Raw genomic sequence first — 21,764 nt, 5'->3', positions numbered from 1 at the left:
TGCTATTATTTAAATATGTCCTTAACAAATTATTTAAAAACTCTCTTCTTATAAATAGGCATTTAAGTCAGCAGAAAAGAAAACAAAGCAAACCTTAAAAGAAGTCCAAACAGTTACCTCTATTCAGAAAGCAAGAAAAGTATATTGGTAAGTGTTCTACCTTTTTTTTTTTTTTTAAAGATTTTATTTGTTGATTTGACAGAGATAGAGACAGCCAGCGAGAGAGGGAACACAAGCAGGGGGAGCGGGAGAGGAAGAAGCAGACTCCCAGTGGAGGAGCCTGATGTGGGGCTCGATCCCAGGACTCTGGGATCACGCCCTGAGCCGGAGGCAGACGCTTAATGACTGAGCCACCTAGGCGCCCCAGTGTTCTACCTTTTAAAAATACAGTTTTTTGTTTTTATTAAAATTATACATGCGCATTGTTTAGAAAAATCAAGAAGTTCAACAAAGCTTGTTGCAAAAACCAGTAGCCCTGCTATAGAAACCATTTTTAGTTTTTTTTAGCTGATTACTTTTGGTATATCCCTCCCTTTCTCTTAGTAATATGCTGAAACTGCTGCTTCTTAATTTTTCTGTTTTATACTGTTAATGACTTCCCACTGTGTAAGATGAAGATTTTGTTCTTTCCACTTGTGCTCCATTACACACAGATACACCATTCAGCCTCCCAGTAAAGGTATAGCATAATTTGCCACGGTTGATATTCAGCATTAATATTATATTAATATTTTAATTGTAGTCACAGCTGAGTCATATAACATTATGTTTCTTTTCCTTCCTTGCTCAGCTTTTTGCCTTCCCTGAAGATAGTAATTGTCATTTCATTTACCTTCCCCTTCCGGGTGTGTTCAGACACATTGGGATTCGATCAGTATCATCTTGCAGAAGTCTCTCCTGAGCTTTTTGACCTACTGTGTTCTACATCAGTTACTCTTAACATCTTAATTTTTTTCTTTTATTCTTATCCTGGAAATTCTCTTCACCCCTCTCTGTGTTGGATTCTCTGTCCTGGATCTCATACTTCCTTTTTCTTGGTTGATGGAATATGCTGTAGAGGCTGCATGAGAAGGGGTGTATAAGATAGAAAGTTTTTGAGGTCCTCAGTATATTAAAAAATCATTTTTGCCCTTACACCTAATTGTGTAGCTGGGTAAAGAACTCTGGTTTGGAAATGTTTTCTTCAGACTTTTAAAGTCATTGTTCATTGTGTTAACTTTCAGATTTGATCTTCAAAAGTCTGATGTTATTTTGATAGTTAATATTTTATTGAAAATTTGTTTTTGCCTTTCTGTAAACTTGTAGATCTTTTTTCTCTCAGTTTTTCAAAATTTCACAGTGATGTAAGTTGGTGAAGATGTTTTAATCTATTATGCTGGATACTTTGTGAGTCTTTTTAATTTAGAAACTTTCAGTTCTAAGAAATTTTCTTGAAATATTTCTTAGCACTCTGGATTGTGTTTTTCTTTTTGGTTTGTCTTCTTTCTTTTTTTCTTTCCTTCTGGAAGTCTTACTTATTAAATATGGGACCCCTTGGATGGTCCTCCAGTTTTCTTGCATTTTCTGTTTTTCAGCTCTTTATCTTTTTGTTCTATATTCTGAGAGATTTATCTTTCAGTTCTTCCCCTGAATTTTTAAATGTTTTATTCCTTCCTATCATGTCTTTATTTTAATCTATTTTTGGCTTTTTTTACTTTTTAAAACTTCCTGCTTCACTTTATTTATACTAAGAATAGTATTAATTTTATTTAAAGGTATTCTTTTCTTGCAGGTCTTCTTTAAGGTTTTTTGGTTTGGGGTTTTTGTTTTGTTTCGGGGTTTGTCTTCAGCTTTTGTTAAAGATTTTTGTTAATAGCTGGTAATCCTGAATTGTCTGTTCACATTATTGTCTGCTCATATTTTGTAGTAGAGTATTAAAATGCTGATTAGAAGTTCTCTCTGGGTGGTTGGCCTTATAAAATGATGTATGTGGGCCGTGTTGTGTGGAACTCTCAATTTCTTTAGCTTTTTGACTCTTCAGCTTGTCTCATTTTTCAGGAAAGATTTTTTTCCCCTGCTTGGAAAGTCAAGACCTGGCTGTCGTAATTTTGGAAGCCCCGTGGGAATAGATTGGGGAGGCTTAGTATCCAGTAATTCATACATTTACTTAATTGCCCTATTTTACATACATTATCTCTGCTTACAGCTGTGCCACTTTTCCCCTAATTCAGAGATATTCTTTGTACACTTTTTAGAGAATTAACTTCTGGCCTTTTGTCAGGATGTGGAAGGGGCAGCTTACTACCACGTTCACAGCTGGAAAGATCTAGGGAAGTAACTGCTTCTTGATCAGATTTTTGGCCAGTTTCCCATCTTAGACCCTATTTCTAGCAGTACTTCATACTGCTATTTTAAGCTTTTTATGGGTTATACAATGTAGAGGCTGCATGATTTGTTTCTTGGCTTTTTCCAGTGTCAGCCTCGATTTCAGCTTGAGTCCAATCGCTTGTTGACTGATTTTTCCATTTCTCAAAATCCTGTTGCATTTTTCTTCTCTCTTTCTCCTTTCTTTTCCTCACATCTCTGTTGATGAATAGGATAGACTTGTAATTTTCATTTCCCATAATGTTCTTCTTAGGTATTGGTCTCAAGGTAACATTACCTCAGAAAGCAGATTGGAAAGTGTTCCTTTATTTTTTTTAAGATTTTATTTATTTGAGAGAGTGAGAGAGAGAGAGAACAAACAGTGGGGAGTGGCAGAGAGAGAGAGAGAGAGAGAGACGAAGACTTCCTGCTGAGCAGAGAGCTGGATGTGGGGCTCGATCCCAGGACCTGGACATCATGACCTGAGCCGAAAGCAGATGCTTAACTGACTGAGCCACCCAGGCACCCCTGGGAACTGTTTCTTCATCAGTTGTCCTTGGATGTTTGACAAAAATTCCACCTGTGAAGCTGAGTAGTCTTGAAGTTTTCTTTATGGGAAACTTTTTCACTACAGATTCAAATTCTGTAGTACTACTCAGATTGTCTAATTTTAGTTAGTAGTATTTTCCTAAGACTTTGTCTATTTCTAAAGTTTGGAATGTACTGGCATGAGGTTTTAATATTCCACTTAACTTTTTAACATCCCTGTGGTCTTTAATATCCTTCCCTTTTCATTTATAATAGCTGTCATTGTGCGTTCTCTTTTTCTTGATTAGTCTGACGAGAGGATTTTCAGTTGTATTAATATCTTTGAAGAATCAGTTTTGGGGCGCCTGGGTGGCTCAGTCGTTGAGCATCTGCCTTCAGCTCAGGGCGTGATCCCAAGGTCCTGGGATCAAGCCCCCCATTGGGCTTCCTGCTCCGCCGGGAGCCTGCTTCTTTCGCTCCCACCCCCCCTGCTTGTGTTCCCTCTTTCGCTGGCTGTGTCTCTCTCTGTTAAATAAATAAGATCTTTTAAAAAAAGAAAACAAAAACAAAGCCAGTTTTGACTTGATCTCTATAATATATGTGCTGTCTATTTTATTATTTTCTCTCAGCCTCTTTTCTTTTCTAATATGTATTTCAGGCAGTAAATTTCCCTCTAAGCCTGGCTTTATATCTAAAATGTTTTGCTATATTTTCATTATCTTTCACATGAAAATATGTTCTAATTTACATTGTCATTTCTTCACCCATGTGTTATTTAGAATTATGTTTATTAATTTCCAAACCTGTGGAGCTTTTTTGGTTCTCTTTTTGCCATTGATTTCTTTCTTTCTTTTTTTTTTTTTTAAAAGATTTATTTATTTATTTATTTGACAGAGATAGAGACAGCGGCTAGAGAGGGAATACAAGCAGGGGGAGCGGGAGAGGAAGAAGCAGGCTTATAGCGGAGGAACCTGATGTGGGGCTCGACCCCATAACGCCGGGATCATGCCCTGAGCTGAAGGCAGACGCTTAACTGCTGTGCCACCCAGGCACCCCTGATTTCTAACTTTATTTGCATAATGTTCAGAGATGGTATTCTGAATTATCTCAACCCTCTGACATTTGTTATTGAAACTTGCTTTATGGTCCAGCATATTTGTGGTCTACTTTATTTACAAATGTTTCATATGTAGTTGAAAAGAGTGTTCTATAGTTGTTGAGTGCATTTCTCTAAATATCAGTTAGGGGGGCGCCTGGGTGCCTCAGTCGTTAAGCGTCTGCCTTCGGCTCAGGTCATGATCCCAGGGTCCTGGGATCTAGCCCCACATTGGGCTCCCTGCTCTGCTGGGAGCCTGCTTCTTCCTCTCCCACTCCCCCTGCTTGTGTTCCCTCTCTCGCTTTATCTCTGTCAAATAAATAAAATCTTTAAAAATATATATATATATCAATTAGGTCACATCCATTAATCATGTTCAAATCTTTGGCATCTTTACTAATTCTTTTTTTAATGATTATTTTCTCAATTACTGAGAGTTAAGAATCACACAATTGTGCATTTGTTTGTTTCTCCTTTTCTGCTAGTTTTTTGCTTTATATATATATGAGGTGATAAAAATATAGAGCTGTTACCTTTCCAGTGAATTGAGCCTTTTATTAACTGTAATCAAATGTTCTTTTAACTTGTAACTTTTTTTCCCTTCTCTGTGAGATATTAAAATTAAGTCAACTTTATTTTGGTTAGTGTTTCCATCATTATATTTCAACCTTTCTATATCCTTATATTTTAAAGGAGTGTGTATATTATTTTCCAGTCTGACAGTCTGCATTTTATGTGGAGAACTGACTACATTTACATTTAATGCAATTTCTGATATATATGGGTTGAAATCTAACCATTTTACTGTTTGCTTTCTATTTGTCCCATTTGTTCTTTACTCTTTTTTATTGTCTTTTTGCCTCCTTTTAATTTTTTTCCTTTTAGTTATATGCTCCTTTACTAAGATGATTACAAAATACATCCTTATGTTTCTCATTTTCAATCCTTGGGGGTTTATGTCATTTTAGAAACCTCTTTACCATCAATAGGGCAGCTGTTAAGTAAGTATAGTACATTCGTTCAGCAGTGAAGAAGACTTTTTTTTTAAAGACTATTTTTAAGTAATCTCTACACGCAACATGGGGCTCAAACCCACAACTCCGAGATCATGAGTCATATGCTCCACCAATTGAGCCAGCCAGGTGTCCCAAGAAGACATTTTTAAGTGGGGGGGGAAAAAAAGCATTTTCAGAATAGTTTGTGTTGTGTCTAAAAGAAAAGGTTTAGAATAGGCATTTTATTTTAGCTTTTGTATGTATAAAGAAACTCCAGAGGGGGATACACAGAAAGCTAATAGCAATGGATTCCTTTTTGGTAGTGGTAATAGGAACTGGAAAGGGATGCAGGATCTCTCACTGTACCTTTTTGTTTAATTTTAAAAATTTCTGCATTGTGTATATGTATTAATTAAAAATGAGATTAGAAAACAGGAATAAAATTGGGAGATATAAAGGAGTTTAGTTTAATGCCTGTGCTTAATCTGTCATTTTTCACGAGAAGTTTTATTTTAAACTTCTTGTAGATTGACTTGTATGACTATTGTAGATATGACTTGTAGATTAAGTCATAAGATTATCATCTTGGTAGTCAGGTGTAATATAGGAAATATTTCTGTTCATCTCTATTTTATGTCATTTTCTAAACGTCATACAAATATACACTCTACTTTTTATCATGATGGTATGTATTAATCATGAAAACCCAAATTATTTTGTCTCTAGAGAAAAGTTAAAATTTTATACTTCTAAAGGTAATTTTTACTCTATAAAAAAAGTATAAACAATAGCATATATGTAAACGTTCAGTTGAAGACAGAATGGAAAAACTTTTCTTTCTTACCAGTAGCCCCAAACCTAGCCAGTGCCCTATTAGAAGAAGGCTAAACCTAGGGACCATGTGATGTTTTATGCTTTTCCCTTGTGTAATTCATTATTGTGTTATCCTTGAGTTTAAGAAGGATTTGTATGAGAGCGAGATAAGGAGAGAACATACTTTTTTTTTAAACATAGAATTTGGGGCGCCTGGGTGGCTCAGTCGTTAAGCGTCTGCCTTCGGCTCAGGGCGTGATCCCAGCGTTGTAGGATCGAGCCCTACATCAGGCTCCTCGGCTGGAAGCCGGCTTCTTCCTCTTCCACTCCCCCTGCTTGTGTTCCCTCTCTCACTGGCTGTCTCTGTCTGTCAAATAAATAATAAAAATAATTTTAAAAAATAAACAATTTACTTCTAAAGAATATCCTAAGGCAATTTATATTATAAGATTTCAATAATTTCAATAAAGTTCAGTTTGATGCTTTAAGAAATTATACCATCAATTTGTCTTAACATATGAAGGTAGGATAGCTTCATTGGGTTTTATGTTTGTTTGCAAAAAGGATGTGAATTCAGGTGACTATAAAGGAAAAGAGTGTTAACTTTTTTTCTCTCAATTTGATAGGTTTGAGAAATTTCTGTGGTTCATTAGCTCAGAGAACTATCTAATTATAGGTGGACGAGATCAGCAACAGAACGAAATAATTGTGAAAAGATACTTGACAACAGGTAAGAATAAAATTTTAAAGAATTTTCTCCTAAGTAATTGGATCAGTTATCTCAGTATGAGATATACATTTTCATCTTACACTCCTTTGCTTGAGCGGCTTAATTGGTAGAAAGAGTTTCATCTTGGTGGCTTATGGTTTGTTGAATATGTGCTTTGACACTTAATTCTTATTTTAAGTGAATAGTCATAAAGTAGTAGTGCTGAGCTAATCTGTAGTATTGGACTTTTGATTCTTTGCTACATTAATAAAATAGCTTTCAGGGGCGCCTGGGTAGCGCAGTCGTTAAGCGTCTGCCTTCAGCTCAGGGCGTGATCCCAGCGTTGTAGGATCGAGCCCCACATCAGGCTCCTCCGCTGGGAGCCTGCTTCTTCCTCTCCCACTCCCCCTGCTTGTGTTCCCTCTCTCGCTGGCTGTCTCTATGTCAAATAAATAAATAAATAAAATCTTAAAAAAAAATAAAATAGCTTTCAGTCCTCCAAAGTCATTGTATGTCAAAATTTTAAAGGCTTAATTTTTTAGTGCTGAAGTTTGTAACTTTTTTTTCACATTTAGAAACAGGACTTAAGCCCTGTGGTGTAAGGCTTCTCATTTATTTTTGTTTGCTGATAACCACCATCTCACTGTGTTTGAACCCTCATTGTGAGTATCTGACATCAGTAGTCAGAGCCAATCTGATGTCCACTGAAGATCCCAAACCAGGAAAGGAAGCAGCTGGGATCAGGTTATTACATGGTGCTCAGGGCTTGGTCTCTTGTCTTCTGTAGCTCTGTTCATTGTGGGCTGAGCCTTTCTTGGAGCAGTATGAGTTTTTCTCTTCTTTGAGTTTCAGATCCCAGACAAACTGTCATGGCTAGCAGTGACTGTTCATTTTACCTTTTAGGAACCATACACTTTCCTTGTCCCTGAAAGAGGAGAGATCTCACTTCTGCACTTGTTCATTCAGTTATTCATTGGTATCACATACTTAGAATACAACTTGAAGCCCTCATTGTGGCTTAAAGCCTCCTAGCTGTTTCTCCAGCCTCATTTCTTACCGTTCTTCCCTTAATCTGGCCTTCTGACTGCTCTTCATACATGTCAAACATCCATGGTCCTCAGGACCTTTACATTTCCTAGGGTGTCTCTGCTCCATGTATCTCTCACCTTCTAGCAGGCTAGCCTAGATTGGCTTATATGGTAATTCAGCAAGTTTGAGAGAAAAAGAGGAAGCACACAAGGACTATTAAGGCCTCGGCTAAGAATTGGCACTTGGTCACAACTGCCACATTCTGCCAAGGCAGGTCATGGGGCAGGCCCGGATACGAGGGATGGGGAAGTGACTCCACCTCTTGAAGAGAGGCTTCGGGGTCACAGAGTAAAGAAGTGTGGGTTGCAAGGGAGAGAGGAGCTGCCCATTTTTGTAATCTACCATATTTGCATTGCTTTCCTATAAGTAAGCCTGTGGGAGCTCTCCTAGGTGTGGGAAATGGACTTTTCCTTTTATGCCTTCTTATACCCTTTGGATTTTGAACCCATTAAGCCCATTTAAAAAAAAAAAAAAAACAGGACTTAAAGTATTATTTCTCATTTGTTTTTAAGGGGACATTTATGTACATGCTGATCTTCATGGAGCTACTAGCTGTGTAATTAAGAATCCAACAGGTAATGTATTTCTCTTTATTATTCAGAACTTTAATTCCTTTCTTTAAAATATTTTTAGTATAACTATAAGACAAAAATTGTTAATAGAGATAAAGGACACTTTATAATGATAAAAGGGTCAGTTCATCAATAAGATACAACTATTTTATATATATATTTTTAAAGATTTTTTTTTATTATTTATTTGAATGTGCAGTTAGATAGCAGAACTCTGTTGTCTCATAAGTGGCTTCTTTAACCGAAGAAGGAACTTTTCACTGTGATAAAAATTACATCTATAGTCTATATCTGAAGCATTTATTGAATACCTTTGGAAGCTACATTTGCCGAGGGGAAAAAGGATTGTGAGGGCATGCTACATACAATTGCATAGCAACAAATTAAATGGCCTAGATGAGACAGGCTCATTCCTAGAAAGACACAGACTACCAAAACTGACTCAAGGAGAAATAGAAAATCAAAATAAACCTATAACACGTAAAGAGATTGAAATAGTAGTAAAAAAAAAAAAATTCCTGGGGCACCTGGGTGGCTCAGAGGGTTATGCATCTGCCTTCGGCTCAAGTCATGATCTTCAGGTCCTGGGATCAAGCCCCACATCAGGCTCCCAGCTCAGAAGGGAGTCTGTTTCTCCCTCTCCCTCTGCCTCTCCCCCTGCTCGTGCCCTCTGTCTGTCTGTCTCTCTCTCAAGTGAATAAATAAAAAAATCTTAAAAAAAAAAAAAAAAAGAATTAAAAAAAAATTCTTAGGGGCACCTAGGTTGCTCAGTTGGTTAAGTGCCTGCATTCAGTGCAGGTCATTATTCCGGGGCCTGGGATCAAGCCCCACATCAGGCTCCCTGCTCAACGGGGAGCCTGCTTCTCCCTCTCCCTCTGCCTGCCACTCCCCCTGCTTGTGCTCTCTCTGTCTCTGTCAAATAAATGAATAAATCTTAAAACAACAACAACAACAACAAAACACCCAAAACAAAAAACATGCTCACAGAGAAAATTCTAGGCCCAGGTAGCTTCACTGGTGAATTCTACCAGACTTTTAAAGAGGATTGAACACAAATCCTTCACAAACTCTTCCAAAAAATAGAAGAGATGGAAAAACTTCCTAACTCATTCTATAAGGCCAGTATTACCCTAATAACAAAACCAAAGATATCACAAGAATAGAAAACTACAGACCAATATTGCTTGTGAATAGACACAAAAATCCTCAACAAAATATTAGCCGAATCCAGCAGCATATTAAAAGCATTGTATACCATGACAAAGCGGGATTTATCCCAGGAGTGCAAGGTTGGTTTAATGTATGAAAATTAATCAATATAGTACAGTGTATTAATATAGTAAAGGACAAAAACCACATGATCATCTCAGTCGATGAAGAAAAAGCCTCTGGCAATAATCCAACACCCATTTGTGATAGAAACACTCAACAAACTAACACTAGAAGGAACTTCCTCAACTTGGTAATGAACATTTATGAAAAACCCACAGCTAACATCAGACTTAATGGTGAAAGACTGGAAACTTTTCCCTTAAGTTTGGGAACAAGATAAGAATGTCTGTTCTTGTCATTTCTATTCAACCTTGTATGGAAGTTCTAAGTATGCCGTTAGGTAATAAAAAGAAATAAAAAATATCCACATTGGTAAAGAACAAGTAAAACTATTTCCATTTGCAGATGGCATGATCTTATATATTTAAAACCTCAAGGAATCCACCAAAAATTGTTAGTTAGTAAACAAGTTTAGAATGTTTGAGATACATAGTCATTATATATAAATCAGTTTTATTTCTTTTCTTTTAAATTTATTTATTTGAGAGAGTGTGTGCATACATGAGTGGGGGGAAGGGCAGAATGAGAGAATCTTCAAGCAGACTTCCTGCTGAGCATGGAGCCCGACTCAGGGCTCCATCTCACAATCTGAGATCATGATCTGAGCCAGAACCAAGAATCAGATGTTTAACCAACTGAGCCACATAGGTGCCCCCAAGTCAGTTGTATTTCTGTATATTCGCAGTGAATAGTACTAAAGTAAACTAATAAAACATTCATTTATAATAGCATAAAAAGAATAAAATACTTACGAATAAATTTATCAAAAAGAAATGCAAGACAGGGGCGCCTGGGTGGCTTAGTTGTTGGGCGTCTGCCTTCGGCTCAGGGCATGGTCCCAGCGTTCTGGGATTGAGCCCCGCATTGGGCTCCTCTGCTGGGAGCCTGCATCTTCCTCTCCCACTCTCCCTGCTTGTGTTCCCTCTCTCTTTGGCTGTCTCTCTCTCTGTCAAATAAATGAATAAAATCTTTAAAGAAAAAAAAAAAAAGAATTGCAAGACAAACACCCAAACTAAAACATCATTGAAAGAAATTAAAGAAGACTTAAATAAATGGGAAGACTTCTAGTGTAAGGATTGGAAGTCTTAATGTTCTGATGGCAGTACTTCCCATATTAATCTGTAGATTTGATATAATCCCTTTCAGAATTCCAGCTGCCTTTTTTTTTTTTTTGCAGAGATGAATAAGTTGATCCTAAAACTCACACAGAAATGCAAAGGACCCAGGTCAACCAAATCATTTTTAAAAATGAACAAAATTGGAGGACTGACACTTCCTGATTTCAAAACCTCCTACAAAGCAACAGTAATAAAGACAGTGAGGTATTGGTATGAGGATGGACAAGTAGATCAGTGAAGAGAATTGAGATTCCTCATTTATAGTCTGTTGACTTTGAACAAATGTATGAAAGCCATTAAGTGGGGTAGAATAATGTCTTCACTGGTGTTTGGACTACTAATACCCACGTACAGAAGAATAAAAGTTAGACCCCTGCTTCACACCATTTATAAAAATTAACTCAAATACTTAACCTTTACTTATAAGCTAAGACTATAAAACTGTTAGAAGAAAATAAGGCATAAATCTCATAATGAATCAGGAAGTCATTTCTTAGATAAGACATCAAAAGCATAAGCAACAAAGAAAAACAGGTAAATTGGACTTAAAAGTATTAATTCAAGGTTGCTATCAAGACACTGAAAAGATAACCCACAGAATGAGAGAAAATATTGGCAAATCATTTATCCAATAAGGAACCAGTATCCAAAGAACTCTGAAGTCTCAACAATAGAAAGGAAAAAAAACAATTTAAAAACGACAAAAGGGCCAAATAGTTATTTTTCCAAAGATTTAAGAATGGCTAACAGGCACATGATAAGATCCTCAGCATCATTCATCGTTATGGAAATGCAAATAAAAATCACAATGAGATACCACTTAACACCCAGTAGAATTGTTACAATGAAAAAAATAAATAAAACAAGTGTTGGTGAGGATGTAGAGACTGGAACGCTTATATGCTGCTGGTGGGAATTGAAAAGGACGCAGCTACTGTGAAATAGAGTTTGGCAGTTCCTCAGAAAGTTGAACGTAGAATTTACCATGTGACCTAGCAGTTCCACTCCTAGTTCTGTAGACAGACATGACCACACTAAACTTCTTTGCAGATATACTTAGCAGCATTATTTATAATAGCCAAGAAATGGAAACAACCCACGTGTTCATCAGTTGATGAGTAAGGAAGATGTGTTATATCGATATAATGGAATATTATTCAGTCTTAGAGGAGGTACTTGTAATTGCTCTAAAAGGGATGAACCTTGAACACATGATGGTAAGTTAAAGAAGGCAGACACGTTTGAGTCCATTGATACGAAATTCCAAAATAGGCAAATCCATAGAGACAGAGTGTATTTGTGGTTGTCAGGGCCTGGGAAAGTGGAGAATGACTATTAATGGGCATAGGATTTCCTTGAGGATGATGAAAATGTAGTGGAATTAGTGGTAATGGTTATATAGGTTTATGAATATACTAAAAACCACTGGATTATATACTTTAGAAGGGTGAATTTTATGGTATGTGAACTATATCACAAAGCATACTTGGCATCCAGCTGTAGGGATATATTACTAATATGCTTCTCATTTTGACGATGTAGGTGATCTCTAGTAATTCTGGAAGTCTTAAAACTTTGAATAGACTTTTCTAAATTATTCTATCTGGAATGAAGTTAGAGTTACTAATATAAGTGAGAGGGCATTTCTTCTCTGATTTACTTAGACCATTTAAAAGCCTGCTTTGTAAATATATTTTTGTTGTTGTTTATGTTTATCTTACTTTAATGCCAGTATAGTTAACATACAGTGTTACATAAGTTTCAGGTGTACAATTAGTGATTCAACAATTGTGTATTATTCAGTGTTCATTAAGATAAGTGTACTCTTAATCCTCTTCACCTATTTCACCCATCCCTCCACCCAACTCCCCTCTGGTAATCATGTTTGTTCTCTATAGTTAAGAGTCTGTTTTTTGGTTTGTCTCTTTTCTTTTTTTCCCCTTTGTTTTGTTTCTTAAATTCCAATATGAGTGAAATCATATGGTATTTGTCTTTCTCTTGACTGGCTTATTTTGCTTAGCATTATACCCTCTAGGTCCATCCATGTTGTTGCAGATGGCAAGATTTCATTCTTTTTCATGGCTGAGTAACTCTTAATCCTCTTCACCTATTTCACCCATCCCTCCACCCAACTCCCCTCTGGTAATCATGTTTGTTCTCTATAGTTAAGAGTCTGTTTTTTGGTTTGTCTCTTTTCTTTTTTTCCCCTTTGTTTTGTTTCTTAAATTCCAATATGAGTGAAATCATATGGTATTTGTCTTTCTCTTGACTGGCTTATTTTGCTTAGCATTATACCCTCTAGGTCCATCCATGTTGTTGCAGATGGCAAGATTTCATTCTTTTTCATGGCTGAGTAATATTCATTGTGTATATATACATGACATCTTCTTTACCCATTCATCTACTGATGGAACTTGGGCTGTTCCTATAATTTTACTATTGTAAATAATGCTGCAAGAAACATGGGGTGCATATATTCTTCCGAATTAGTGTTTTTGTATCCTTTGGGTAAATACCAGTAGTGTGATTATGGATCATAGAGTAGTTCTATTTTTAGTTTTTTGTGGGACCTCCATACTGTTTTCCACAGTGGCTGCCCCAGTTTGCATTCCCACCAACAATGCACAAGGGTTCCTTTTTCTCCACATCCTCGCCAACACTTGTTGTTTCTTGTGTTTTTTATTTTAGCCATTCTGACAGGTGTGAGGTGATAATTCATTATGGTTTTGATTTGCATTTCCCTGATGGTGAGTGATGTTGTAAATACATTGTTAATAAAAAATAGTAACTTTATATAATATTGAAATTAAAATGTGGTATCATTATATAAGATGTTGGAGGATCAGATCTGTCATGCTGCATGTAATTTTCACATCTTGCTGTGTAGAAAGTCTGTACTTGAGTACTGAAGCATTGCAGTGTTGTTATTACAGGAGAACCCATTCCCCCTCGGACCTTGACTGAAGCAGGCACAATGGCACTTTGCTACAGTGCTGCTTGGGATGCACGAGTTATCACTAGTGCTTGGTGGGTGTACCATCATCAGGTAATAAGGGCTGTGGTCCTTTTTCTTAATTTCTTAAGAGCTGTTGCACTGGAGCATCTGGGTGGCTTAGTAGGTTAAGCGACTTTTGATCTCAACTCAGGTCTTGATCTCAGGGTTGTGGGGTCAGGCCCCGCGTTGGGCTTCCAGAAAATAAAAAAAGAGCTATTGTGTACCAAATTTTGAGGGTATAGAAGCGAACAAGACAAAGTGCCTATTTTGATTGAGCTGACATTTTGATGGTGGAGAAAAATACATACATAATATCTGGTAACAAGTGGTGTAAAAATTTCTTTAAAGCAGAGTAGGCAGTAGAGAGTGAGAAGGGCTACCATTTTGCATGAAGTGTCAGGGAAGGCCTTTCTAGGAACATAAGGTATGAGCAGACACCTAAATGAAGGGAGTGAATGATTCATGCAGTTACACAAGATGACGAATGTTCCAGTTATGACTGGCATACTGACCTAGAAGATCTTTTTCCTCTTCATCTTTGTTGGAATTTTCTGATCTCTCTTTTGGCCCTTCCTGAAAAATAGCTATATCCGGTGGTTTTTTATTCACTTGGTTTTAGTAATTGTCCTTCTTAAATGCTTTTTTACTTGATGATACTTCACTCCATATTTGACTTCACATCACTATTTCACATTTTCAATAATTACTGTTGATAATGATGTACTTTTACAAGGTCCTAAAGCTATGCAGCAAGATAAAGAATTCAATACTATTATCCTCCCTTAGTTTAATTTCACATCTGTTTATATTCATTATTTTCTGCTGTGCTGTGATACTGTGTTTTCAGGAGATTAATATTACTTCTGTGATTATATTTTCTGCCTCAGTAGTGTTATAAAAGTGGTTTTAATTGTTTTATTGAATTGGTTTTTTTTAAGGGTGAAATTAGTGTGCTTTTAATCCCTCCAGTATCTATGACAAAGATACTCTTACATTTGGGGGTTTCACAGATAATATAAAATTTTATTTTATGTATTTTTAAAGATTTTATTTATTTATTTGACAGAGACAGAGAGCGAGAGCAAGTATGAGCAAGGGGAGGGGCAAAGGGAGAGGGAGAAGCGGGCTCTTTGCTCAGCAAGGAGCCTGATGTGGGACTCGATCCCAGGACTCTAGGATCATGACCAGAGCTGAAGGCAGACAGTTAACCAACTGAGCCACCAGGTGCCCCAATAATATAAAATTTTAAAATATTGTGCAATTTTCTTCTTATTTTGCCAAATTAGAATATATTTTTAAAAATCTACGATCATCTTTTCCTAAAATGAAAGGTTATTTTACTACGCCAAAAACAGTACCTCAGGAAAGGATTTTATTTAATAAATACAGTTTTAGTAAATACAGCTTTATGATGTAAGCTTATTAAACTGTGCTTATTTTTCTCATAATATCTCAAATCAGAGGAAACATTTGGACAAGTTCTGGCTCTAATCTGTGGCATTTGAAAATTATTGGTGTAGTGTATCCTTCATTATTTCTTTTCTTTGTTACTGACAAAGGTATATGTGTCTTCGAAGAGACACTTCAGCATTGAGAATTTTTACTAAATTATAAACTTTTTAGGAGACAGTGCTGTTTACTTGAATATGACCTTATTGAGTGAAAATTTTAAAATGTATTTCTTAAGACAGCAGTATAATGTGGTGTTGTGTTCCTCAGGTGTCTAAAACAGCACCAACTGGAGAATATTTGACAACAGGAAGCTTCATGATCAGAGGTAATGACTTGTCGGTGGATTATGGAGACAGGTTTGAGGACCATTGCTAATAATATTTTCAAAACAGAAACTATTCTGATTTCATATATGAAATCTGTTATGAAATAAGGAATATTTTGTGCTGCTATGGCAAATTTAGCATTTGTCGTGTCATCTCCATTTGTAGTTTTCTTGATGAGAATGTGCTGTCACATTAAGTTATAAGAGTAAGAATGTATAGCATGACCTTTTTTCTAAAAATTGATTATTCAGGGCTTGACTAACTGAAAGATGAGAGCAAGTATTCGTATTTTTTCTTTCTTAATTCCTGTTCCTATACAGAATGCCAAATTCTGTGAATGGGAAATGTTCCTTCATAACAGAAAAAAGACAAATGTCACCACCAGTGTCAGATAATTTGCAGGCATAAATGGAAAAAAAGGATTTTTAACATTTATGTTTATTGTCTTTTATAGGAAAAAAGAATTTCCTTCCTCCCTCATATCTAATGATGGGGTTTAGTTTCCTCTTTAAGGTATTCTTCAGCTTCCTTGTTCTTTTTTTTTCTGATTTTCATGAGTCTTACCTAAAGTTCTGTCAGTGAAAAAGAACTATTTCCATAGGTAGATGAGTCTTGCGTTTGGAGACATCGGGGTGAACGAAAAGTCAGAGTGCAGGATGAAGACATGGAAACACTGGCAAGTTGCACAAGTGAACTCATATCAGAAGAAATGGATCAACTAGGTAGTTTACAGATTTTAATAAAGTAGCTTAGAGTGTTTCCTACCGTCTAGTTTATCTTCTGAATTCTTAGAGGATCGTATCCACTTTGGGATAATTGAAATTTCAGAACAACACTTGCTATTGAGTTTTACTGAATTTTGTTTTTGGAAGTGTTAAATATACTTTCTCTAGTGAATTATGAAGTATTTAATTGGCTCTGTAACTAATATACTATATAAACATATATAGTAAAACTTTAGTGTTTAATGGGTCAAATGTAAATATGTTCAGCAGAGATAGACTCAGATATTTACAAATGAGCATTTACTTCTGGATTTAAGAATTAGAGGTGATACAAAGTTGAGTTTATATCAAGTGTAATTTCAAACATGAGAATTCGGCTTGATCTAATAATACACTTGCTTCAAGTGGAAAGCAACTGTGGTTGCTGGAATAAATTTACGCACCTACCTAAAAGAACTAGAGAAAGTATACCCTTTATATTGTTTTTACAGTTATTCTCCTAGGGTCATTCCTTTTTAGAACTAGTATTGCATTGTTTCATTTATGACTGCTGTTGCATTACAAGATTTTTAAAAAAATTTTCACCATGTTCCCGACACTGTACAAAGTTCTCTGTTTACATTATTTTTAATGGAATTCTCACAGCCATCTTTGTCAGATGGTGATGGCATCTCCTTTTACAGGGGAGGCAGCTAAGAAGTATTATTACTGCTAAGCAGTGTTTCTCTTGCAAGAGTGTGAATCCCTTCTGTGTGCCAGTTATATTACATGTATTATCTCGTTTCACTTCTCATGTGCAAGTTACAGTAACAGCAGCAGAATTTATGGAATTACTTCTCTTGTCCTCCTTTTTGGAAATACCTAACCAAGACAAGTTCAAGTTTTCATTGTAGAAATGGTTGCAATGTCTAAGAAATTTATAAAGTATCTTGGAGAGCATTTATTCCAACCAGTTCATGTTACAAAAGTATCCTTTTGTCTTAGTGCCCTTTGGGGGTAATCAGGCTTTTTTTGGTGATCTTTTAGAGAAACGGAGTCAACAGAATGCTTTTTTGAAGTTTTCGAGGTAATCGTCTAGCTTTGTTCTGGTAGGTATCGCTCTGACTTTCCTTACGCTAATTCTGCAGATGGAGGGGACAGTAGCAGTGAAGGAGATAAAGAGGAATCACATGCAACCCCTGTGGAAGTGGAACTCATGACTCAGGCTGACCAGGAGGATATCACTATTCAGAGTGGTGGGGATGAGCTAAATGATGAGCTGGTTCAGGAAGAAAGCTCTGAAGATGAAGGAGAATCTGAGGATGCAGTAAAAGACCAGGAACCTGTTGGTGAAATGAAGGATGAAGGGGAAGAGATATTAAGTTATCCTGATACTACCATTGACTTGTCCCACCTTCAACCCCAAAGGTAATTAAAAACTATTATTTTATAGCTAGCAATGATGGAAGAGTTAATCCTTCTGAAATAATACCAAGGTTGACTTTAGAAGTTTTACCCTCCATTGTCCTGTAGTCTTACTATCTTTTCACTATTTGATTGGGGGGTAGATTTCTCTAAAGAAATTTCCAGGACCCAGGGTAGAAAAATACAGTAAACATAAAAGTGGCCAAAGTAGGTCAAAATAGAAACACGTATATGAGTATAAATGCCAATAATGTAAGAGAGGCAATTCCATAAAAAATTTTAAGCGTTTTAATCTTTAAAGTCTTCCTGATCACCACGTAAACAATATCATAGTTTTAAAAGCGTTATCACTAGAATAGTTAAGAACAGCTTAGCAGTCAGGCCAGAATTGAGTCTTGGGGTATGTCCTTGGGCAAGTTACTCTGTGTCTGAGCTTCAGTTTCTTTCTCTGTGAAAATGGAATATTACCCCCCCTTCATAGGGTTTTGGTGAAGATTATACGTATATAAAGCATCTAGCAGTGCCTGGCACATAGTAAGTGTTCAATTTATATCCGCTATTTAAGAATATATTTAAAAGTGTGAGATGAGCAATATGATTTTTAAAAATTTTATCAGCATGTGAAAATTTGTAGATTGCCAGTACTTAAGGGTATGATAACGGGAATGTTTGTGGACTTTGTAAATGAATGCCTTTTACAGGCTAGTGGATGCCTCTTTCTGTTTATTTTCATAGGTCCCTCCAGAAATTGGCTTCAAAAGAGGAATCTTCTAATACGGTAAGCTATTTTCAAAGTTTTGTGAAGAACATCATGTCTTTCTCATGAATCATTTTCTACTTTTAATTTTACTTTCTGGAAAATTAATAGTAGTGATGTTATTGTTTGTATTTGCTTGTGTTTTTGTTTTTTTTTTTAATTTTAATAGAGTGACAGTAAATTACAGAGCCGGAGACATTTGTCAGCCAAGGAAAGAAGGTAAACATATTTGTGTTATCTAACTGGAAAGCATGTAAATATTTTTTGGTTACTGATAATTCAGTTGTGACAGATGACTTGGAGGTTCTAAAGACCTCCCTTATTAAAATTACCAAGATTCAGCATAAACCTTGTTTAGTTCTTAATATTCAGCTCTAATAGGTTTTTCTGTTTTAGGCCCCTAATCTGTCACTACAGTCGGTGAGATAGGTCAAGTAACATGAGACAGACCCTTTGTTATGTAAATATATGCATTAAATAGGCTGGTTCTAGGATAATATTGACAGGAATAAACAAGAGTACTTGAAAATAGGAAAGTTTCGTTTAATAGACTTTTTTTTTTTTTTTTTTTAACATAGAAGTTCTCGGGAGGCAGACAGGCAGGAGGAAAGGGACAGCTGAGACAATCACTATCGGGTAAAAAAGGCTATAAAGCTAGTTAAGCAGTCCAGGAAGAGACTGTAGAGTGGAATGGATAATAAACCCTTGTGTTTGAGAAAGATAATCATTAAACAGCTTCAACACACTTGCTGAGGACACAGCACTATGCTTAATACTGAGTATACAAAGAGGTAAAATATAATAAAGCTTGTGCCTTTAAGGCGTTTTTAAGTCCTGGATTCAGGAAAAGAGCCATACGGTAGGGATACACTAGTTCAGGAGCCAGAAACTGCTGTGAGTCCAGATATTTTGAGAATACCATCAGAAGTGTACCTTGAAGATATATCAGGCCATAGGTAAATGGAAGATAAGAAGGTCAAAGATTCCAAGGAGAATTAGCATTAACAAAGCAGGGCAGCGATTTGGAAGCAATATGCATAGTGCTTTGGGGAATTGATAAGTAGACTGAGGTGAAAGGGGCAGAAAGTTCATGTTTGTGAACTGGTAGGTGGTAAGATGGGCAAAGTGAACTTGGATCAAAAGTGGAGAACTGATTAGAATGATAAGCTAGCTATTTTTGTACCTCATCCCGAAAGTGATATGAGGAACATTTTGGAAGATTTTAAATGGGAACGTGAGATAGGTAAACACTTAAGATTAATCTAGAAGTTCATGTAGAACAGTTTATGGGGGAAATACTGAAAAAAGGTCTCGGTAGGAAGTGATGAGGACCAGGGCTAGTGTGGTGGCACTGGGAATAGAAGAGATTGCACATAGAAAATGTCATAAAGGGTTTCTCCTTCCTCCTTAATCTGTATATCTTTATCTGTGTATTTATTCAGCTAACCTGTCAACATATTTTATTGAATACTAAAATCTGCCAAGGCCATGCTGATACAGACTACAAATCCTAGTGCCTGGCCATCAAGGTGTGGAGGCTACTGAGTAAGGATAAGTCAAGGGTGACAGTGTGTGGCCTGGATGACAGAAAGAATAAATCCATGAGAGAAAAGTTTTTAGCTTTTTCCTATATGCTGTATTTTCCCTACTTTTATACTGTAGCCTGGTGGTTATGAAGTTAAGCAGAAGCCATGATCTTTTATATATTATACGTGTTCCCCTTCCTGTATTTTGGGACACTAAGAATCAGATGTTCCCATTTCATTTCTATTTAGGGAAATGAAGAAGAAAAAGCTTCCAAGTGACTCAGGGGATTTAGAAGTGATAGAGGTAAAGGACAAAGAAAAAGAAAATACTTTACACATTGAAACTCATCAGAACACAAGCAAAAATGTCCCAGCTGTGCAGCCAATGAAACGAGGACAGAAGGTAATAAAGCTTTGGGGTGAACTGTTAAAGTTAGTACTCTGTGGTTCACAAATGAAGTTGTGAGGTTCTTTTTTTTTAAGATTTTACTTTTATTTATTTGAGAGAGAGAGACAGTGACAGAGATAGCAAATGAGAGCACAAGCTGGGAGGAGAGGGAAAAGCAGCCTCCTGCTGAGCAGGGAGCTCGATGTGGGGCTCTGTCCCAGGACCCTGGGATCATGACCTGAGCCAAAGGCAGGTGCCCAACCGACTGAGCCACCCAGGCGCCCTGGTTCTTCTTAATTTTTTAAAGTTTAAGTGAAGATGTAGGCAAAGAAAATAATCCTATGTGGCTTCCTTTGACTGAAAATTAGTTAGGCTCTAGGGAACGTAGAGATCACCGTTCTGTGTCCCTTTCAGATCATCTAGATAGACGCTCTCATTGTATGTAGAGGGGGAATCAGAAGTATAGACTTTTAGAAGTCTCAGTTATCAACCTTTTCTTTTATAGTTCGGAGTTCTTTGTGTCCCGCTTAAAGAAATCTTCAAAAATTTATAAATTTTTTATTTGGGCCCCAGCGAAGATTAATAAGGACAAAAATCTAGGAGAGGCCTAGAGGTGTATGGTTTTAAAAATTACTAGGTAATTTGGATGTGTAGCCCACATAAAAGAATCACCAGTTTAGTTGAGAAAATTCAGTCTTAAGAGCCTTTGTCCAGCTTAGCTTTTGCTGCCTTGGCTCCTGTTCTTCCTCTCTCTGTGGATCCTGTCTCCAACCGAGTGCAAGGACTTGCTACTACTCCGCTGTCGTGTCTTTATCTTACAATCCTGCTTTTCTTGTATTCCCTGTAAAATTTACTTCTTTTAAGACATTCAAGTTGTACTCTACTTGTCCCCCATAGTTCTTGATAAAGCTGAAAGAAGTCTTTCTCTGAATCACCTTAGAAATAATGTTTGCATTTAGAATATGTTGCATGACATGTGTCGTCGTCTTCTACCAGATGGTAAACTCTTTGAGGGTGAGGAGTATGGTTTATCCATCATTTTAGCCTCTCTACTGCTTATTATAATGGTATCTTCTCAGCATTTTTGACAGAATAAGAGCACCTTTTCTTTACAAACATTTGGCATTTTTTTAACTGCTGAATTTTTCCAACTAAAGTCTTTTGATTTTGTAGAGTAAAATGAAAAAAATGAAAGAAAAATACAAAGACCAAGATGAAGAAGAACGTGAACTCATCATGAAGTTGCTGGGGGTAAGTACCATCCAAAACCATGTTCTTCTTTGTTTTTGTTTTGTTTTTAGATTTCATTTGAGAGAGAGAGAATGTGCATGCAAGCCAGGGGAGCAGCAGGCAGAGGCAGAGGCAGAGGGAGAAGCAGACTTCCCACCGAGCAGGGACCCCAGTGCGGGGCTGGATCCTAGGACCCTGGGATCGTGATCTGAGCCGAAGGCAGACGCTTAACTGACTGAGCCGCCCAGTGGCCCTCTTCTTTTGCTTTTTAAGGGGCATTCAGACCGCTGCCTATCCTATGCTGGGATTCAGTACAAACAATATTGAACATACAACATTTTTTTTTTAAGATTTTTTTTCGGGAGG

At 36.7% G+C, this 21,764-nt stretch overlaps 1 protein-coding gene across 1 annotated transcript in view; it reads left to right on the top strand.

The window, feature by feature from the left end:
* Positions 1-21,764, top strand: part of NEMF (nuclear export mediator factor) — a 49,426-nt gene that overhangs the window by 22,151 nt on the left and 5,511 nt on the right. Inside the window, exons 16-27 of the mRNA XM_045799086.2 lie at positions 59-147; positions 6,402-6,505; positions 8,086-8,148; positions 13,529-13,641; positions 15,310-15,367; positions 15,823-15,881; positions 15,970-16,090; positions 17,221-17,500; positions 18,233-18,275; positions 18,424-18,473; positions 20,030-20,183; positions 21,342-21,419. Of these exons, the coding sequence (XP_045655042.1) occupies positions 59-147; positions 6,402-6,505; positions 8,086-8,148; positions 13,529-13,641; positions 15,310-15,367; positions 15,823-15,881; positions 15,970-16,090; positions 17,221-17,500; positions 18,233-18,275; positions 18,424-18,473; positions 20,030-20,183; positions 21,342-21,419 (1,212 nt within the window). The remainder of the gene's footprint in view (positions 1-58; positions 148-6,401; positions 6,506-8,085; positions 8,149-13,528; positions 13,642-15,309; positions 15,368-15,822; positions 15,882-15,969; positions 16,091-17,220; positions 17,501-18,232; positions 18,276-18,423; positions 18,474-20,029; positions 20,184-21,341; positions 21,420-21,764) is intronic.

The sequence above is a fragment of the Ursus americanus genome, chromosome 35 (genome assembly GCF_024610735.1).
Source record: "Ursus americanus isolate L20-20 chromosome 35, mUrsAme1.1.p, whole genome shotgun sequence".
NCBI lineage: Eukaryota > Metazoa > Chordata > Mammalia > Carnivora > Ursidae > Ursus > Ursus americanus.
The sequence above is the reverse complement of the archived record's forward strand: the minus strand, read 5'-3'. Positions and strand labels throughout refer to the sequence as shown.